The 17,994-nt window shown below is 45.9% G+C and overlaps 2 protein-coding genes across 4 annotated transcripts in view; one reads left to right on the top strand and one right to left on the bottom strand.

Moving 5' to 3' along the window:
• ercc6 (excision repair cross-complementation group 6) overlaps positions 1 to 4,063 on the bottom strand; it is a 57,726-nt gene extending 53,663 nt beyond the window's left edge. For 2 of the 3 annotated variants that reach the window (XM_070865745.1, XM_070865746.1), the window contains exons 1-2: positions 3,954 to 4,063; positions 165 to 605 (exon numbers count right to left, since the gene is read on the bottom strand). In XM_070865745.1, the coding sequence (XP_070721846.1) occupies positions 165 to 595 (431 nt within the window). In that variant the 5' untranslated portion in view covers positions 596 to 605; positions 3,954 to 4,063. Of the gene's footprint in view, positions 1 to 164; positions 623 to 3,953 lie in introns of those variants that run through there. The other variant, XM_070865744.1, reaches the window with a different exon arrangement.
• A 12,000-nt stretch (positions 4,064 to 16,063) lies between these two features.
• LOC139235184 (general transcription factor II-I repeat domain-containing protein 2B-like) lies at positions 16,064 to 16,910 on the top strand. The gene is given in 2 exon segments (XM_070866404.1): positions 16,064 to 16,260; positions 16,352 to 16,910. Coding segments are annotated over 2 exon segments (678 nt in total). The 3' UTR covers positions 16,833 to 16,910.
• Positions 16,911 to 17,994: the final 1,084 nt, after the last annotated feature.

The following is a 17,994-nucleotide window of genomic DNA, read 5'->3' as shown; positions in this document are numbered from 1 at the left end:
TATCCCTGTGAGCAAAAGATCATTTGTATTGTGGAATCAATAAATTAATACAAAGACTACTTTAATTTGAATAATGCATATAAGTGATAGCACACTTTATAAATCTTTATCAGAAACTGGAAATCCAATCATTTTATTCCAGCATCATTTAAAAACTTCAGTACCTCAGGTCATCTAAAACGGAATGGTAGTCTTTCTCTGCCTCTGCTCTTTTGGCTGCCTGACTGGCTTCATTAATAGCTCGGTCCACTTGCTGGAGAACTCCTTGCTCCAGAACATCTTGGTCATAGACATCTACTCCCAGCCCTCGCAGCTCCATTGCCTGGGCGCTCGGTTCCACTGCCTGGATCTGCAGCCGGTCGATCTGGAGCGCCTTCGGAGCGCTTCGCATGTCGGCAGGCGGGAGCACAGCGGAAGTGGACGGTCTGCTGTCAGAGGTGTCGGAGCCAGCAGACACACCCGGACAGTCGCCGGGGAATCCATTTTCTTGAAGAGTCTCTGGAGCAGACGATATGGAAACAGCTGCCAAATCTGCCGCACCTGGACTGCGACAATCTGCCGACACGTCAACCGAGGGAACTCCTTCTGCAGGCATTTTATGCAATCTGTTAATGGGAAACATAAGAGTGAATTGCATGGCATTGGCACAAGGTTTATAATAGTCAAATTGCATACAAGAACATCGGAGAGTACACGGCGGAACTAGACAGTGATCCATCTGGCCTGTCCGTGTCTAGGAAATATCAGCCCACTGTACCACTGTTACATCTTTGTAGGTTTCTCTCCGTGTACTTATCCAACTTGCTCTTGCAATTGCTGATACAATCAGTGTTCACTGCCTGCACTGGGCATCCGTTCCATAAATTCACCACCCTCTGAGCCAAGTAATTAAACTTAAACTAAATAAAAACAAAGTGCTGAACTGACGAAGGGTCATCGACCCGAAACGTTAACTCTGTTTTTCTCTCCACAGATGCTGCCTGACCCGCTGAGATTTCCAGCATTTTCTGTTTTTATTTCAGATTCCAGCATCCTTGGCATTTCTAAGTTTAACCTTTTGTGTAGCGTCTGTGGCTATGTTAAATAAATTTACATTTATTTTCTCCATGCTCTTTAGAATTTTTAATAGTTCTGTAAGATCTCCCCAAGCCTTCTCTTTTCCCGTGTAAACATTCCCAGCTCTTCAGCCTCTCCTCATAACTTAGGTGCCTAATCCTCAGTTGACAGACTTCTAGCAATAATCCCCAGCCACAAACTAAAGATATTTTTCAGCCTATTTTTGCATTTTGTAATCCATGCAGGCCCAGAAATCGCAGCCTCCCCTGGTCCGTACAGAGTGTACGGAGCCAGGCACACATGCGCTGAAAACCGGCTTTTCTGATCTGTCAAGCTCCAGCTATGAAGCGAAGACATTCGCAAAGGCAAGAATGCAGTATTTACCCATATCTTGCCCAGCAAATGTCCTGAAAACTCTTACGCCTGATAAAAACAGGCGCATAGCCGACTTTTACAAGTGTAAGAGTTTTAAAACAGAAAAACATAATAAAATAAAATAAAATTTAAAAAACATATTTTATTGTTTAAAAACCCTCCCCATTACAGTAAGTTTATTTTAAACCATAATTTAAAAAAAAACGGAAAAATATCTATTTTTTCTAAGACGTAAATAACTAATTTAAATTAACGTTAAATATGTGGTGTATTTTTTCTATTTTTTTTTAAATTAGTGTTTTGGGTGGGGGAGGTTTCTCAATCATAATAACCAGAACTCCAACTTACGGAGTTCCCATTATTATGAATGAGAAAATACTTTACCTTGCTTGGCTGCCCACAACCATGTGACTGCAGCTCCAGCCCTGCGCACGTCCTGATGTGGAGGCCTCAGGACCGGGATCTCTCGTGGGCGCAGCAGGTTCAGGTAAGTGCGCATCTTTTTTCCCTATTTTAGTCAATCACCCGCGGGAAGCAGCCGACTGGGATTTCCAGGCCAAGATTTTATAGAATTAAGCTATTAGGTATCTTTTGATCAAAACGCTAAGCATAACTGATTTAAAAGCTTTCAAGCATGAGGAGACAGTTTTCACATATATCCGCGAAGCAATATTAAAAAGCAAATGAATCCGATTGCCAGTTCACAACTCACAAGCTGTGACTGCACAAAACAGGTGAAAAAATATACCTCCTTAAAAATACCCTGTATTTCATTTGTGTTTATGAATAAAAGACTTGCATTTATGACTACCGGACGTCTCAAATGCTTTACAGCCAATGAAGTACTTTTGGAGTGTAGTCACTGTTATAATGTGGGAAACACAGCAGACAATTTGCACACAGCAAGCTCCCACAAACAGCAATGTGATAATGACCAAATAATCTGTTTTTTTTATAATGTTGATTGAGGGATAAATATTGGCCAGCACACCAGGGATAACTCCCATTCATCTTCAAAACAGTGCCATGGGATCTTTTACATCCACTTGAGCATGCAAAGGGGGCCTCGTTTAAAGTCTCATCCGAAAGACGGCACCTGACAATGCAGCACTCCCTCAGCACTGCACTGGAGTGTCAGCCTAGATGTTTTTGTGCTCAAGTCCAAAACATTTGGAACAGTTGTGGCACGTTACAGCAAATTTCCATGTTTACAGTGATCCAGACTGGAAAATACTATCCTAAATCTATTTCATTCAGTCGGATGAAAGGACATCGACCTGAAACATTACCTGTTTTTCCCTCCCCACAGATGCTGCCTGACCTGCTGAGTGTTTCCAGCATTTTCTGTCTTTTTATTATCCTAAATCTATTTTTTGGACATCCCGACGCATGGTAGTGAGCTATAGTGCGACAACATAACTAATATCTGGTCATGATCACATTGCCGTCTGCAGGAGGTTGCTGTACGCAGATTGGCTGCTGCGTTTCCCACATTACAAGAATGACTACACTCCAAAAAAAGTATTTCATTGACTGTAAAGCACTTTGGGACGTCCAGTGGTCGAGGAAAGCGCTTTATAAACGCAAGTCTTTCCTTCCTTTAGATCTGTGTACAGTTTCTGCCTATTTAAATGATGGCTTTGAAATCATGATTAGCAATTAATTCATTATATAAAACTGTTCATTATATAACTCTGTTTCTCTCTCCACAGATGCTGCCTGAACTGCTGAGTATTGTCTGTTTCTATTTCATTCATTATATAATGTTTACTAAAATAGCTTTATGAATGTCCCAAAGTTTATTAAAGGCTTATATTCACTGGAATTTAGAAGGATTAGAGGGGATCTCATCGAAACATATAAAATTCTGACGGGATTGGACAGGATAGTGCAGGAAAAATGTTCCCGATGTTGGGGAAGTCCAGCCCCAGGGATCACAATCTAAGGATAAGCCATTTAGAATTGTGAACCTATGGAATTCTCTACCACTGAAAGTTGTTGATGACAGTTCGTTAGATATATTCAAAAGGGAGTTAGATGTGGCCCTTACGGCTAAAGGGATCAAGGGGTATGGAGAGAAAGCAGGAATGGGGTACTGAAGGAATGATAAGCCATGATCATATTGAATGGTGGTGCAGGATCGAAGGGCCGAATGGCCAACTCCTGCACCTATTTTCTATGTTTCTATGAAACATTATATACATAATATATATATACGCATGTACATTATCTATGCCCCCAAACAGTTTATATACATAAGTAAAAAGGAAAAAATGTGCAAAGGCTGGAAATCTGAAATGAAAACACACAATGATGGTTCCTGGTTACCCCCATCGCATATCCGGGCCCAGGTTACCCCGGGTACTGTCCGGGCCCGGGCCCTGGTTACCCCCCGGACCCGGGCCGGCTGGTGTACCCGGGTTAATCGCTGTACCCGGGCCGGGCCCTGGTCACAGAGCCGCGCTCGGCCCCGGCCCGCACCGCCGGCCGCTCCCACACCCGGCCCCAACCCTCAGCCTCACCCGGGACAGGTGCTCCGTCCCCGCCGGGCTCACACAGCATTCCAGCCGGTCCGCAGCCTCCACACACACACACAAACACACACACAGGAGCTCCCAGCACCACACCTGCGGGGCTGGCCTCCCAACACAGCGCCACCCGCTGGAGGGAAGGGCAATACACAACGGCATCGGGCATTCCAACACAGCGCCTCCCGCTGGAGGGGAGGGCAATACACAGCGGGGCTGGCCTCCCAACACAGCGCCACCACCAGGCGGGGACGGCAATACACAGCGGCATCGGGCATTCCAACACAGCGCCACCCGCTGGAGGGGAGGGCAATAAACAGCGGGGCTGGCCTCCCAACACAGCGCCACCACCAGGCGGCGAGGGCAATATACAGCGGGGCTGGCCTCCCAACACAGCGCCACCTCCAGGCGGGGAGGGTAATATACAGCGGCATCGGGCCTCCCAGTACAGCGCCACCCACTGGAGGGGAGGGTAATATACAGCGGCACCTGCGGGGCTGGCCTCCAAATACAGCACCACCACCAGGAGGGGAGGACCTGAGCAGTAATCAAACGTTAACATTGTTTGGGAAGCTGTTAGGAAACCTAATAGTTGATTCAGATCTGTCCAGAATGTCACTCAATAGAGAGTAAAGAGACTATTCAATTGGATTTAAAAACATGATTTATTTTGATATCTGTCACTGATAAAAATGATCTCCACTTGTTCAAATGAGGTTTCAGCCTCCTTTACTCTTTGTGATCACAAAACTAATATTTCCTGCATGTTGATAGTTCTGAGTTTATGACAGGAGCAATTTAAAAAAAATAAGGCTCTGTCCCTAAATAGTGTCATTGAAGGATTGCCGCGAGTTGAAGGTTAATCTCCTGGTCACTGCCACGAACAACCGGGGAGAAAAATCATAGGGGGGGGGGGCATTAAAAATTTTTTATTTTCATGTTCTTTGAAGACTGTTGCTTACGCATTCTAAAAAACATTGGCAATGGAGAAAAAGGCTGTTTGACCGAGAGGCAAGAATCATCCGTTTGGATAACAAAGAGGTTATTCGCTTTCCAATTGGCATGGGCAGTCGAGGAGCCATGAGGGTAGACGTGTCATAGAATCATAGAATCCTGGACAATTATGACACAGAAGGAGGCGATTCGGCCTATCGTGTCCGTGTCAGTCGAAAAAGAGATACTGTGCCTAATCCCACCTTCCAGCACTAGGTCCCTAGCCCTGTAAATCACAGCTCTTTAAGTGCACATCCAAGTACTTTTTAAATGCAATGAGGGTTTCTGTCAGGGTGGAGAGTGGGGGCGGGGCGTTGGAGGCAGGAGGTCATGTGATGAAACCTCTGGGAATGTGTCCAACCCGAGTTAGCTTGACCCTAGGTCATTGACCTCCTGTGGCCAGGATTGGGCAGGTAACCAATTCCCAACCCGACACTCATTTCATTTTTCAGTATGTCACAAGGAAGTGCGCATCGCAACACAGCAATACACCACTCTTGTAGTTTTCTACTCCATTCCTGTGGAAGGCAGCTGAAATGTCTTCTCTCTACGATCGCTGCAGGGGTTCCCTGTGCACTGAGTTTGAGGAGCCTAGACTCTGTTCTTCAGGTCACAGCACAAACCTGCTCATAATCTAACATTAATCGGCAATAAAGTTATACTCTCCTTTCGTCAAGTATGGCTGCTGGGAAGTGGAAAAAATGGTGTAGTAGGTTGGAGTAATCTTCTGGGTTAAGGCTTATTACAAGGACAAGCTACAGGGTCAGTTCTTTTGGAATTGGCCTAAGCTATGCTTGATCCTAACATTGGGTATCCAAAATGTAAAGGAGCACTGTTCCATGGCACTGACATACTTCTCCTCGATAACAACAACAACTTGTATTTATATAGCACCTTTAACGTCGTAAAATGTCCCAAGGCGCTTCACAGCAGTGTTATAAGACAAAAACAAAAAGATTTGATGCCGAGCCACATAAGAAGAAATTAGGGCAGGTGACCAACAGTTTGATCAAAGAGGTAGGTTTTAAGGAGCATCTTAAAGGAGGAGAGAGAGGCACAGAGGTTTAGGGAGGAAGTTCCAGAGCTTAGTACCATTCGAATACTAATTCGAGAGATAAATGCAAAAAGTTGCCAAAAATTCAAATAAAAAAAAAGCGGCAATTGTTTATTACCTCTGTGGTACGTTTCCTCAGATCAGCTCTGCCAGTTTATTGGCCTTGGCACAATTCAGTCATAGTTGCGATGTTGATGATATGTCTGTACATAGCTATACACTCATCATCATCATCATCATAGACAGACCCTCGGGATCGAGGAAGACTTGCTTCCACTCTAAAAGTGAGTTCTCAGGTGACTGAACAGTCCAATACGGGAATTACAGCCTCTGTCACAGGTGGGACAGTCGGTGAGGGAAAGGGTGGGTGGGACTGGTTTGCCGCATGCTCCTTCCGCTGCCTGCGCTTGTTTTCTGCATGCTCTCGGCGATGAGACTCGAGGTGCTCAGCGCCCTCCCGGATGCACTTCCTCCACTTAGGGCGGTCTTGGGCCAGGGACTGCCAGGTGCCGGTGGGGATGTTGCACTTTATCAAGGAGGCTTTGAGGGTGTCCCTTGAAACGTTTCCTCTGCCCACCTGGGGCTCACTTGCCGTGTAGGAGTTCCGAGTCGAGCACTTGCTTTGGGAGTCTTGTGTCAGGCACGCGAACAATACAGTCTTCATCCATCTTGTGAGTATTAAGGCAGACGATGTACCCGCTGCTCCCAGCTGAAAGCAGTGCTTGCATCTCAGGAAATGGATGGAACATTAGCGGCTGCATGCCTGCGATTTTTGCAGCCGGTAATATTCCATCCATTTCCTGAGATGCAGTCCCGAGGAACGCTGCTTTCCACTGGGAGTGCTGGATCGCAAAACCCCCGAGATTGTCAAAACTTATCCTTGCTGCTGATGATGACGAGCTCTTTAATAATAATAATGAGCCCCCGAACGTAGTGGAAGCTAAGCTCCGCCCAAAGGACCACTGAGAGACCTGACGGTAATTTGAGCGGGACTTTCGGTCAAAAAGTCCTGGAGTGATCGCCCGGCAGCAAAAAAACAGCTTACGGCGTGAATGTGGGCGGCAGCTCCCAACCTCGGCGGCAAATGCGATGTCGATTGAGGGATAAATATTGGCCAGGACACCCGGGGAGAATTCCCCTGCTCTTCTTCGAAATAGTGCCACGGGATCTTTTACGGCCACCTGACGGCACCTCCGGCAGTGCAGCACTCCCTCAGCACTGCACCGGAGTGGCAGCCTGGAGTCTGTGCTCACGTTCCGAAATGGGACTTGAACCCACAACATTCTGACTCAGAGGTGAGAGTCAGAGGGTTGTGGGTGACTCAGAGCCACTGCTCACACACAATTATCTGTTTAATCTTTTGTTTTTAATCCTTTGTCACACTTGGTTGCCCTAGAATACGTTTCTCTCGGATTTTAATTGATCACGGAGTTGTGCATTCCTGATTCCTGCTCTTTGTCGTGAATTGTTGGGGCAGAAATTCAGGGCCGCCAGAAAGCTGGCGCACTTACCTTTTTCTTGAAGATTTTCCTGCCGGGATCGTTGAGGCAGCCTTTCCGTCGATTTTCGGGGCTTTGCCGTTTTTTGAAGTTGTCGGTCACAGTGGGGGCGGAAATGCTGCGGTAAGTCAGGCTGAGGGGCGGATCGAGTTTCCACCGCTGTCACTCAGCTCCCTCCTCCTCCTCCTCCTCGTCATCTGCATCTTCCTCCTCCTCATCATCAGCCACTCTCACCTCAGGTAGGTCTTCTACTACCAGCTGCTGCTGCCTCATGGTGGCTAAGTTATGCAGCATGCAGCACACAACAGTGAACTGACCAACAATCGCAGGGGAGTATAGCAAGTAGCCTCCGGAATGGTCCAGGCATCGCAAACGCTGCTTCAAGATACCGGTGGTTCTCCCTATATGCTACACGTCACAATGTGCGACATGTTGCATTCCCGGTCAGCTTCTGTCCGGGTTTGCGCGTAGGGGCGTCATGAGCCAGGTGGCGAGGCCGTACCCTTTGTCTCCCAGAAGCCAGCTCTGCCCTTCTGGCTGCTGCTGCTGAAACATGGCAGATATAGCGCTCTCGCGTAGGATGAACACATCATGGGTGTCTCGCATCAACTGACATGATGCGATGCATATCATCACACACGAGCTGCACATTAATGGAGTGGAATTCTGTTCCGGTACATCTCGGAACCTTCCATAGGTGCTTGCAAGGCGATGTGGGTACAATCAATGCAGCCCTGTACCTTTGGGAAGCCAGCAATCCTGGAGAAACCCACAGTGCTGTCACGCATTGCCTGGGCGGCCATGGGGAACTTTATGTCATCATTCCTCCGGGCATATAGTGCAGCAGTCACCTGCCGATTGCAGATATGTGTTGCATGTTGAGAAATGGCACACACATCTCCAGTTGTGGCCTGGAATGATCCAGATGCATAGAATGAAAGTGCAGCCGTAACCTTCACTTCAACTGACAAAGCAGTCCTCCTGATGCTTCTAGGTTGCAGGTCTGCTTTTACTAACGCACAGATCTCAGTTACAACTTCTTTGCCGAAACGCAGCCTTCTGACACAGTCTGCATCACTCAGGTGCAGGTATAACGCCTGTCTCGATATACCCAATGTGGATAAGGCCTCCTGCCCATCATTCTACGTTCTCCGAGGTTCCTCATACAATGACGTCGAATCAATCGTCTCATCCGCTGCACCATCCTGCAGAAGGCTTGCACGAGGTATGGCATTGTCAATATTACCCCCATAATTAAATTGTAGCTTTGCAAGAAGCTCAAAACAGTAGGACAAAGGACTTAAACCTTCTTTTCTCTCTCTCTCCCCAAGGTCGACGCCCTAGTACGGACCACACCCTGGTCTGCGCATGTGCAATGGGCTTGCTTAGAATGTGAAGCTAGGCATTCAATGAAGACATTTGGGGCAACGAAGTCTCATGCAATTCTTTAATTTTTGATTTTTTTTAAAGTACCACCCCAACACCGACCGAATATCTCCTCACTAGGCTCGAGGGTCAGCCGGCAGAATCGCTCCCTCGCCCGGACATAGGGGCTCGGCGTCCACCAATCCCCCACTCCCCGCCCCGGGCTTCTTTTGAAGTTGAGCCCCGAGCCCGTGTCCGGGCGAGGCAGCGATTCTGCCGGCCAACGCTCCAACCCTCGAGCCCGGTGAGGAGACGTTTGGTGGTAGTGTGGTACTTTGAAAAAAAAATCAAAAATTAAAGAATTGCATTAGACTTCCATTTTCTCCCTTTTGACTTTGAAAAAAAGATGCTTCATGGTGTATATTCTTGGTCTTCTTGACTCCCTCTAAAACTTTGCATAAAAACAATGGCGTCTTTCTGTGCCGATTTTTTAATGCGCGCTGGTTTTTCTTAAGTGCCCTGTAGGTTTTTTGGGAGTGGTTACATATGCTGTCCTAGGAAAAATGTAAGTTGGCCAAACTTGCATAAATGTGAAAAACTGGCGCAGACATCAGGTTATGCCTCCCATGACGCAAAAAAATACGAACCCCAAAAAATTGTAACTGAGTTACGCTGGCACAGAAATATTAGGGAAACTGGGAGATTTTAATTTACGGCAAAAAATTAGCAAAACATTTTTCTGGTTATTTGCACACCAGAAAAACGGTGCAAATAACCAAGGAAAATTGAGCCCATCAATAACCTGAACACAACGATGTCAATTGCAAGGTAACAATTTGCATTCTGCTGCCCTCTACTGTCACTTATTGAAACTTGCACCCTTCCCCACGATCAGGTTTATTCAGTGTGGCCGTATATCTGCAGATTGCAAACTGGACGTTTTGAAAAATTTGGATGAGATCATTCGGGGGAGAATATTGTATCCATTTTTTGTAGAAACTGATTGATTTCCAGTGCTCGTCCACTGTCATAATCAATAATCAGTTGTCTATTATCTTCATGCTGTCACCATTTGATCGAATGCTTCAATAGATACATTCAAAGAGAGGAAGTAGCCTTGTATGAATTAATCTGGTAATACAGAGACTTCAAGGAACAGGCTGTATCTCAATTTTGAAACATAGGCTGGATTTCCGGCTCTTCTCCGCTCCGATTTTGGCCCTGGAGCGGCGGTGACGGTGAGGCGTTCCAGCCGGGCGGCCAGCCTCCAGCGCTCTGCAGTGATCCTCGGGTCCGGTTTGCGGTGGAGCGGAACCCCACCGCCCAGAAGAGCTGCGCCCGGTGTGCAGCGCCCCTGGTTGTGACACCGACGCGAGTTGGACTTCAGCCCGCCCCAAAGCGCGCCCAGCACTGATTGCCTGGGAAATTGGGCGGTCCAACCGTCCCGACAGCGGGGAGGTGAGTAATGGATTGCTAAGGTAAGTGTGATTGCTTTTTCTTTTACATTTTTTTTGCGATTTGCACGGGCAATGTTTTGGGAATGTTTTTGTGTGTGTGTGTCTCCCCCCGCAGGCATTTCTGGGAGCGCTCCTGGCCCGGCTCTTTAGCTCGGGAGTTTCCCATGCTAGCGCCCAAGAGATGTGTACAACGCCTCCCTTAGCACTGCGCCCCCTGACTCAGGACCCAGCTGCCCAAACTTACCTACTGAGGCGCAAACTGTTCCCCGGAGCTAACATTCCCGCCCCGCCGCCATTATCGCCCCAAAAACATCAAAGCCAAAAATCCAGCCCAATGGGTTAACTGTTATTAAATGAAAAGTGGAAGTAAATGAATAGCGGATGCTGTACTGGACAACACGGAGTTGATTCCGTGGAGGATATACAGAGCGGTTGGTAAGTCGGCTGTGATTTTTAAAAATGATTCTACATTCTTTGGTGGCATTCACTAAGTTCTCTTTTTCTTTTTCACAACTTAAAAATATTCAACAAGAACACCATAAAGACTCAGTGGGTAACGGCAAGACACAGCGCAAAACTGAGCTATACAGAGAAAGAAAGACTTGCATTTATATAGCCTCTTTCATGACCTCAGGACATCCCAAAGTGTTTACAGGCAAGGAAGTACTTTTGAAGTGTAGTCACTGTTGTAACGTAGGAAACACGGCAGCCAATTTGCGCACAGCAAGCTTCCACAAACAGCAATGTGATAATGACCTGATAATCTGTTTTAATGATGTTGATTGAAAGATAAATATTGACCAGGATACCGGGGAATACTCCCCTTCTTCGATATAATGCCACGGGATCTTTTATGTCCACCTGAGAGGGCAGGTGGGGCCTCGGTTTAACGTCTCATCTGAAAGACGGCACCTCCGACAGTGCGGCACTCCCTCAGCACTACACTGGAGAGTCAGCCTAGATTTTTGTGCTCAGTTCTACTGGAGTGGGACTACGAACCCACGACCTTCTGACTTGGAGGTGAGAGTGCTGCCCACTGAGCCACAGTTGACACCTTTCAATGAAGTTAATGTATATTATAATAAAAGTTTGAAAGATTGGTAGGATATAAATAATCCCATTCATCCTCAGGACATCACAAAGCTATTAAGAACCATTGAATTACTTTTGCAGTGTGGTTGCTATAGTTATGTCGGCAAATGCGGTAGCCAGTTGTGCACAATCAGATCCCACAAACAGCAACTGGAATGTGATCAGTTAAACTGTTGTGATATTGGTTTGTAATCAACACACAAGCCAGCTTCCATAGATATCTTAATAGATTGATTGGCACCCCATCCACCGCCTTAAACATCCCCTCCCTCCACCACCAGCTCAACATGGCTGCAGTGTCTACAAGATGCACTGCCTCAACTCACCAAGCGCTCAACGTGCTACTTCGACAGCACCTCCCCAAACCCGCAACCTCTACCACCTAGAAAGACAAGGGCAGCAGGTGCAAGGAACACCACCATCTCCAAGTTCGCTTCCAACTCACACCCCATCCTGACCTGGAAATATATCGGCCGTTCCTTCATCGTCGCTGGGTCAAAGTCCTGGAACTGGAACTCAATTATGATGATAGATTGAGTAGACTGGGTCTTTACTCGTTGGAGTTCAGAAGGATGAGGGGTGATCTTATAGAAACATTCGAAATAATGAAAGGGATAGACAAGATAGAGGCAGAGAGGTTGTTTCCACTGGTCGGGGAGACTAGAACTAGGGGGCACAGCCTCAAAATACAGGGGAGCCAATTTAAAACCGAGTTGAGAAGGAATTTCTTCTCCCAGAGGGTTGTGAATCTGTGGAATTCTCTGCCCAGGGAAGCAGTTGAGGCTAGCTCATTGAATGTATTCAAATCACATATAGATAAATTTTTAACCAATAAGGGAATTAAGAGTTATGGGGAGCGGGTGGGTAAGTGGAGCTGAGTCCACGGCCAGATCAGCCATGATCTTTTTGAATGGCGGAGCAGGCTTGAGGGGCTAGATGGCCTACTCCTGTTCCTAATTCTTAGGTTCTTATGTTCTTATGTAACTCCCTCCCTAACAGCACTGTGGGAGCACCTTCACCACACGGACTACAGCGGTTCAAGAAGGCGGCTCACCACCACCTTCTCAAGGGCAATTAGGGATGGGCAATAAATGCTGGCCTTGCCAGCGACGCCCACATCCCGTGAATGAATAAATAAATCAAAAGGTTAGCACACCAAACTGCTTTACTGTCATGTATCCCACATGGCTACTGTTGGTGCTATCACAAGGTGTGCCACCAGAGGGCACAGCAGTGGGAGACTTGTAGGTTACCTGTACAGGTGTGCCTGGCCCAGTATAAAAGGCAGGCCACCAGGTGTGATCCTCACCCTGGAGTTATCAATAAAGGACTAAGGTCACTACAGTTCAAGTACAACACATTGCCTCGTGGAGTCATTATCAGAGCATCTAAGGATGCAACATTTACCTCATTCCGAGTGAGGTTTTCCTTTAGTAATTCTGGGTCCTCCAGCTCTTGGGATAATTCATGTGAGCGTGATGCAATCAGACACAGACTGTGTGAGAAGTAATAAAATTGGGTTATGAAATATATAAATCGGGCTATGGAATGTAATTAAATTAGTCATTGAAATGTCATAAAATTAGGCTATAAAATAAAATAACATTGAGCTTTGAGACGTAATGGAAACTGGGTAGTGAAATGTATTAAAATCAGGCTATAAAATAAGGTCGGCCTGAGAAGATTAATACAATCTCGTAGCAGAGAGATGAGAAAATTATCGTGAAATAAAACCAGATTGCCAGTTTGTGAATAACATGGACCAGATTTGGAAATTAGAAAATAACCTATAAACTTGACAACAAAAATCAAAGTTATCTTATTTCTCAGCAATTGAATATTATTTACAGCCAGATAAAATTGTAGTGGTCATGTCATGTGGCTCAGTGGGTTCAAGTCCCTCTCTAGGAACTTGAGCACATAAATATAGGCTGACACTCCAGTGCAGTGCTGAGGGAGTGCTGCACTGTCAGAGTTGCTGCCTTTCAGATGAGACGTTAAACCGAGGCCTTGTCTGCTCTCTCAGGTGGGCGTAAAAGATTCCATGGCAATATCTCGAAGAAGAACAGAGGAGTTATTCCCCCGTGACCTGGTCAATATTTATCCCTCAATCAACATAACAAAAAAATACAGATTATCTGGTCTTTATCACCAGATTTGGAAATTAGAAAATAACCTATAAACTTGACAACAAAAATCAAAGTTGTCTTATTTCTCAGCAATTGAATATTATTTACAGCCAGATAAAATTGTAGTGGTCATGTCAAGTGGCTCAGTGGGTAGCACCCTCGCCTCTGAGTCAAAAGGTTGTGGGAGCTTGCTGTGCGCAAGTTGGCTGCCGCGTTTCCCACATTACACCAGTGAGTACGCTCCAAAAGTACTTCATTGGCTGTAAAGCGCTTTGAGACGCCTGGTGGTCAATAGGCGCTATATAAATGCAAGCCTTTCTGTCTTATTATCCTTTATTCTTTCATGTGGATGCCATCTCCCTCCTACCTCCCAAAGCAACCACACACGACTTCACTCCCTCTAATCCCCCTCTCTCTGTCTCCTCTTCTGTGCATATAATGATGACCCCTAACCTCCTGAATCAGGGGAAATGAGTGTTGCCACACCATTGCTAAGGACGGTGACACTTTAAGGCAGAAGGTCAGCGAGATTTAACGCTAACGCCCATTTCAGATCGCTCGCGGTAATGCCCATTTTATAAAATGTAAACTAGGGGGTTTGAAAATGGGCGACAATTCGGCATTCTGAAAACCCATATTTGCCACCCATGCCAGAAATAACGCCCATTTTTGGGTGATCTACACAAAAGTGGAAAATCTAGCTCTATGTCCCCTAGTTTTAGTTTCCCCTATGAGTGGAACTATCCTCTCAGCATCCACCTTATCGAGCCCCCTCATTATCTTATAAGTTTCAATAATATCACCCCTTATTCTTCTGAACTCCAATGTGTAGGGGCCCAGCCTATTGAACCTATCCTCATAAGTCAACCCCCTCATCTCCAGAATCAACCTAGTGAACCTTCTTTCAACAGCCTCCAATGCAAGGGAGAGCGAGGAGGAGGAGCAGTGTCGAGTCGGGAGGCCTACAAAAGGCCCATCAGCAGCAGTCGGGGAGCGGGATAGTGAGGAGGAGCAGCGTCGAGTTGTGAGGCCTACAAAAGGCCCAGCCGGTGCAGCTGCAGCAGGGAGGTAAAAAAGAAGTAGAAACAAAATTGAAAGGTGACGTCACAGCCAAGGGGGTAAATGATTAGCTGGTGATTGGTAAGTAGCTTTTCCTTTTCTTTTCTTTATCAGTAAGTAACATTTAGCATTGTTGTTGCCAAATTAAGTTTATCTAGGGGTTAAGTCATGGTAGGAGAGCTCGGACACGTGTTATGCTCCTCCTGTACTATGTGGGAAGTCAGGGATGCTTCCGGTTTCCCTGACGACTAAGTGTGTGGGAAGTGTATCCGGTTGCAGCTCCTGACAGACCACATTGCGGCACTGGAGCTGTGGATGGATTCACTCTGGAGCATGCACGATGCTGAGAGTGACGTGAATAGCACATTTAGTGAATTGGTCTTACCGCAGGTAAAGGGTACACAGCCAGATAGGGAATGGGTGACTAACAGGAAGAGCAGTGCAAGGAAGGTAGTGCAGGGGTCCCCTGCGGTCATTCCCCTGCAAAACAGATACACCGGTTTGAGTACTGTTGGGGGGGGATGACTCACCAGGGGAGGGCAGCAGCAGCCAAGTTCATGGCACCGTGGGTGGCTCTGCTGCACAGGAGGGCAGGGAAAAGAGTGGGAGAGCTATAGTGATAGGGGATTCAATTGTAAGGGGAATAGATAGACGTTTCTGCGGCCGCAACCGAGACTCAAGGATTGTATGTTGTCTCCCTGGTGCAAGGGTCAAGGAGCGGGTGCAGGGCATTCTGAAAAGGGAGGGTGAACAGCCAGTTGTCGTGGTGCATGTAGATACCAACGATATAGGTAAAAAACGGGATGAGGTCCTACAAGACGAATTTAGGGAGCTAGGAGCTAAATTAAAAAGTAGGACCTCAAAAGTAGTAATCTCAGGATTGCTACCAGTGCCACGTGCTAGTCAGAGTAGGAATTGCAGGAGAGCTCAGATGAATAGAGGGTCGAGTCAACAAAATAGAGGCAAAAGGTGGTCGGGGTCTGCCCACTCACTTTTTAAAGGTCCGACCAGAAAAATACGCTTGAACTCTAATCAAAATTTGGAAATGAGCTCATCAAAGAAGAGAAAGGTAGATGCTGAATGACAAATGTTCAACAAAGAATGGACTTCTAAATACTGTTTTACCGATCCGGGTGGAAAAGCTGTGTGCTTAATTTGCAAAGTAAATGGCAGTGCTCATAGAATACAATGTGAATCGGTGTTTTGAGAGTAAACATACATCCAAATATAAAAACTTGTCTGCCGAAGAAAAAGCAGAAAATTACGAGAACGCGCTACGTGATTGCACGCACAATCGGCAAGAACAACAAACTGTTCACTGAAGGAAAATTTATTAAGGAATGTATGGTTGAATCTGCCGTGATTTTGTGCCGAGACAAGAATAAGAAGTTCGAGAACATTTCCTTATCGAGGTGAACTATGGTGAGATGTGTCAAGGATATCTCAAAACCTAGACATGCATAAGGTGACCAATTTCTCCTATTTTGCACTGGCACTCAATGAGAGTTGTGATATCAAAGACACAGCCCAGGTGTTGATTTTCATACGAGGTATCACCAAAACTGTTGAGATCAAGGAAGAATTAGCATCAATTCAGTCAATGAAAGATACGACAACAGGAAAAGATTTATTGGAAGCTGGAAATCAGCACATGTCAAAATTAGGAGTGGAGTGGAAAAAATGGCAAGTGTGGCCACTGATAGAAGGCCAAATCTGACAGATAAACATGTTGCATTACTGAAAGAATTCAAGACCAAGTAATAGAAACGAATCCAGAACAGAAAATTATTTTTCTACATTGCATTATTCATCAAGAGGCTCTTTATAAAAGAGTTTTAAAACTAAGCAATATCGTGGACACAGTTATGAAAGTGGTCAACTACATTTGAGCATGAGGATTAAGCCACAGACAATTTGTAATTCTGCTTGAGAAACCTGAATTCGAGCTCAATGATGTTCTGTATCATACCAACGTAGGATGGCTTAGTTTGGGTAAAACTTTGAAAAGAGTGTGGTCACTTAGAACCGAGATTGGTTTGTTTTTGAAAATGAAAGAAAATGATTTGTATTTTCCACAGTTGAACGAAGCAGATTGGCTTTCTAGTTTTGCATTCGCTGTTGATATCATGGGCCACATAAATGAACTGAATTTAAGACTGCAAGGGAAGGAGCTTTTTGCTCATGATTTGCATTGCAGTGTCAAGTCCTTTTGCCCCGTCAGATAGAAAGCAAACAGTTCAGCTTTTCCTACTTTGCAACAGATTACTGTTTGGGATGAAAAGCTGAAAAACTACACGTCGTCACTACTCTACTTGCAAGCTGAATTTTCTAACCGATTCCAGGATTTTAGAATGGTAGAAAATGACCTGTATTCTCGCCATTCACATTTGATGTTGACAACATTTCACACGGCTTCCAACTCGAGCTTATCGATCTGCAATGTGATGCATAGTCTTAGGATAAGGGGTAGGCCATTTAGGACTGAGATGAGGAGAAACTTCTTCACTCAGAGAGTTGTTAACCTGTGGAATTCCCTGCCGCAGAGAGTTGTTGATGCTAGTTCATTGGATATATTAAAGAGGGAGTTAGATATGGCTCTTACGACTAAAGAGATCAAGGGGTATGGAGAGAAAGCAGGAAAGGGGTATTGAGGGAATGATCAGCCATGATCTTATTGAATGGTGGTGCAGGCTCGAAGGGCCGAATGGCCTACTCCTGCACCTATTTTCTATGTTTCTATGATTCTAATACGTGGCTTGAGGAATGATGCAAGGGGGAGGGATTCAAATTCCTGGGACATTGGAACCGGTTCTGGGGGAGGTGGGACCAGTACAAACCGGATAGTCTGCACCTGGGCAGGACTGGAACCAATGTCCTAGGGGGACTGTTTGCTAGTGCTGTTGGGGAGGAGTAAACTAATATGACAGGGGGATAGGAACCTATGCAGGGAGACAGAGGGAAGTAGAATGGGAGCAGAAGCAAAAGATAGAAAGAAGAAAAGTAAAAGTGGAGGGCAGAGAAACCCAAGGCAAAAAACAAAAATGGCCACATTACAGCAAAATTCAAAAGGGGCAAAGTGTGTTCGAAAGACAAGCCTGAAGGCTCTCTGCCTCAATGCGAGGAGTATTCGGAATAAGGTGGACGAACTAACTGTGCAGATAGCAGTTAACGGGTATGGTGTAATTGGCATCATGGAGACATGGCTCCAGGGTGACCAAGGCTGTGAACTCAACATCCAGGGGTATTCAGCATTTAGGAAGGATAGACAGAAAGGAAAAGGAGGCGGGGTGGCGTTGCTGGTTAAAGAGCAAACAGTAGGACTAAGGTTGGGGACAGCATCAAACAAGAAATTAGGGATGCATGCAATAAAGGTACAGCAGTTATCAT

The sequence above is a fragment of the Pristiophorus japonicus genome, chromosome 22 (assembly GCF_044704955.1).
Source record: "Pristiophorus japonicus isolate sPriJap1 chromosome 22, sPriJap1.hap1, whole genome shotgun sequence".
In the NCBI taxonomy this organism is placed as follows: domain Eukaryota; kingdom Metazoa; phylum Chordata; class Chondrichthyes; family Pristiophoridae; genus Pristiophorus; species Pristiophorus japonicus.
Note: the sequence above shows the minus strand (reverse complement) of the source record. Positions and strands in the feature narration are given on the sequence as shown.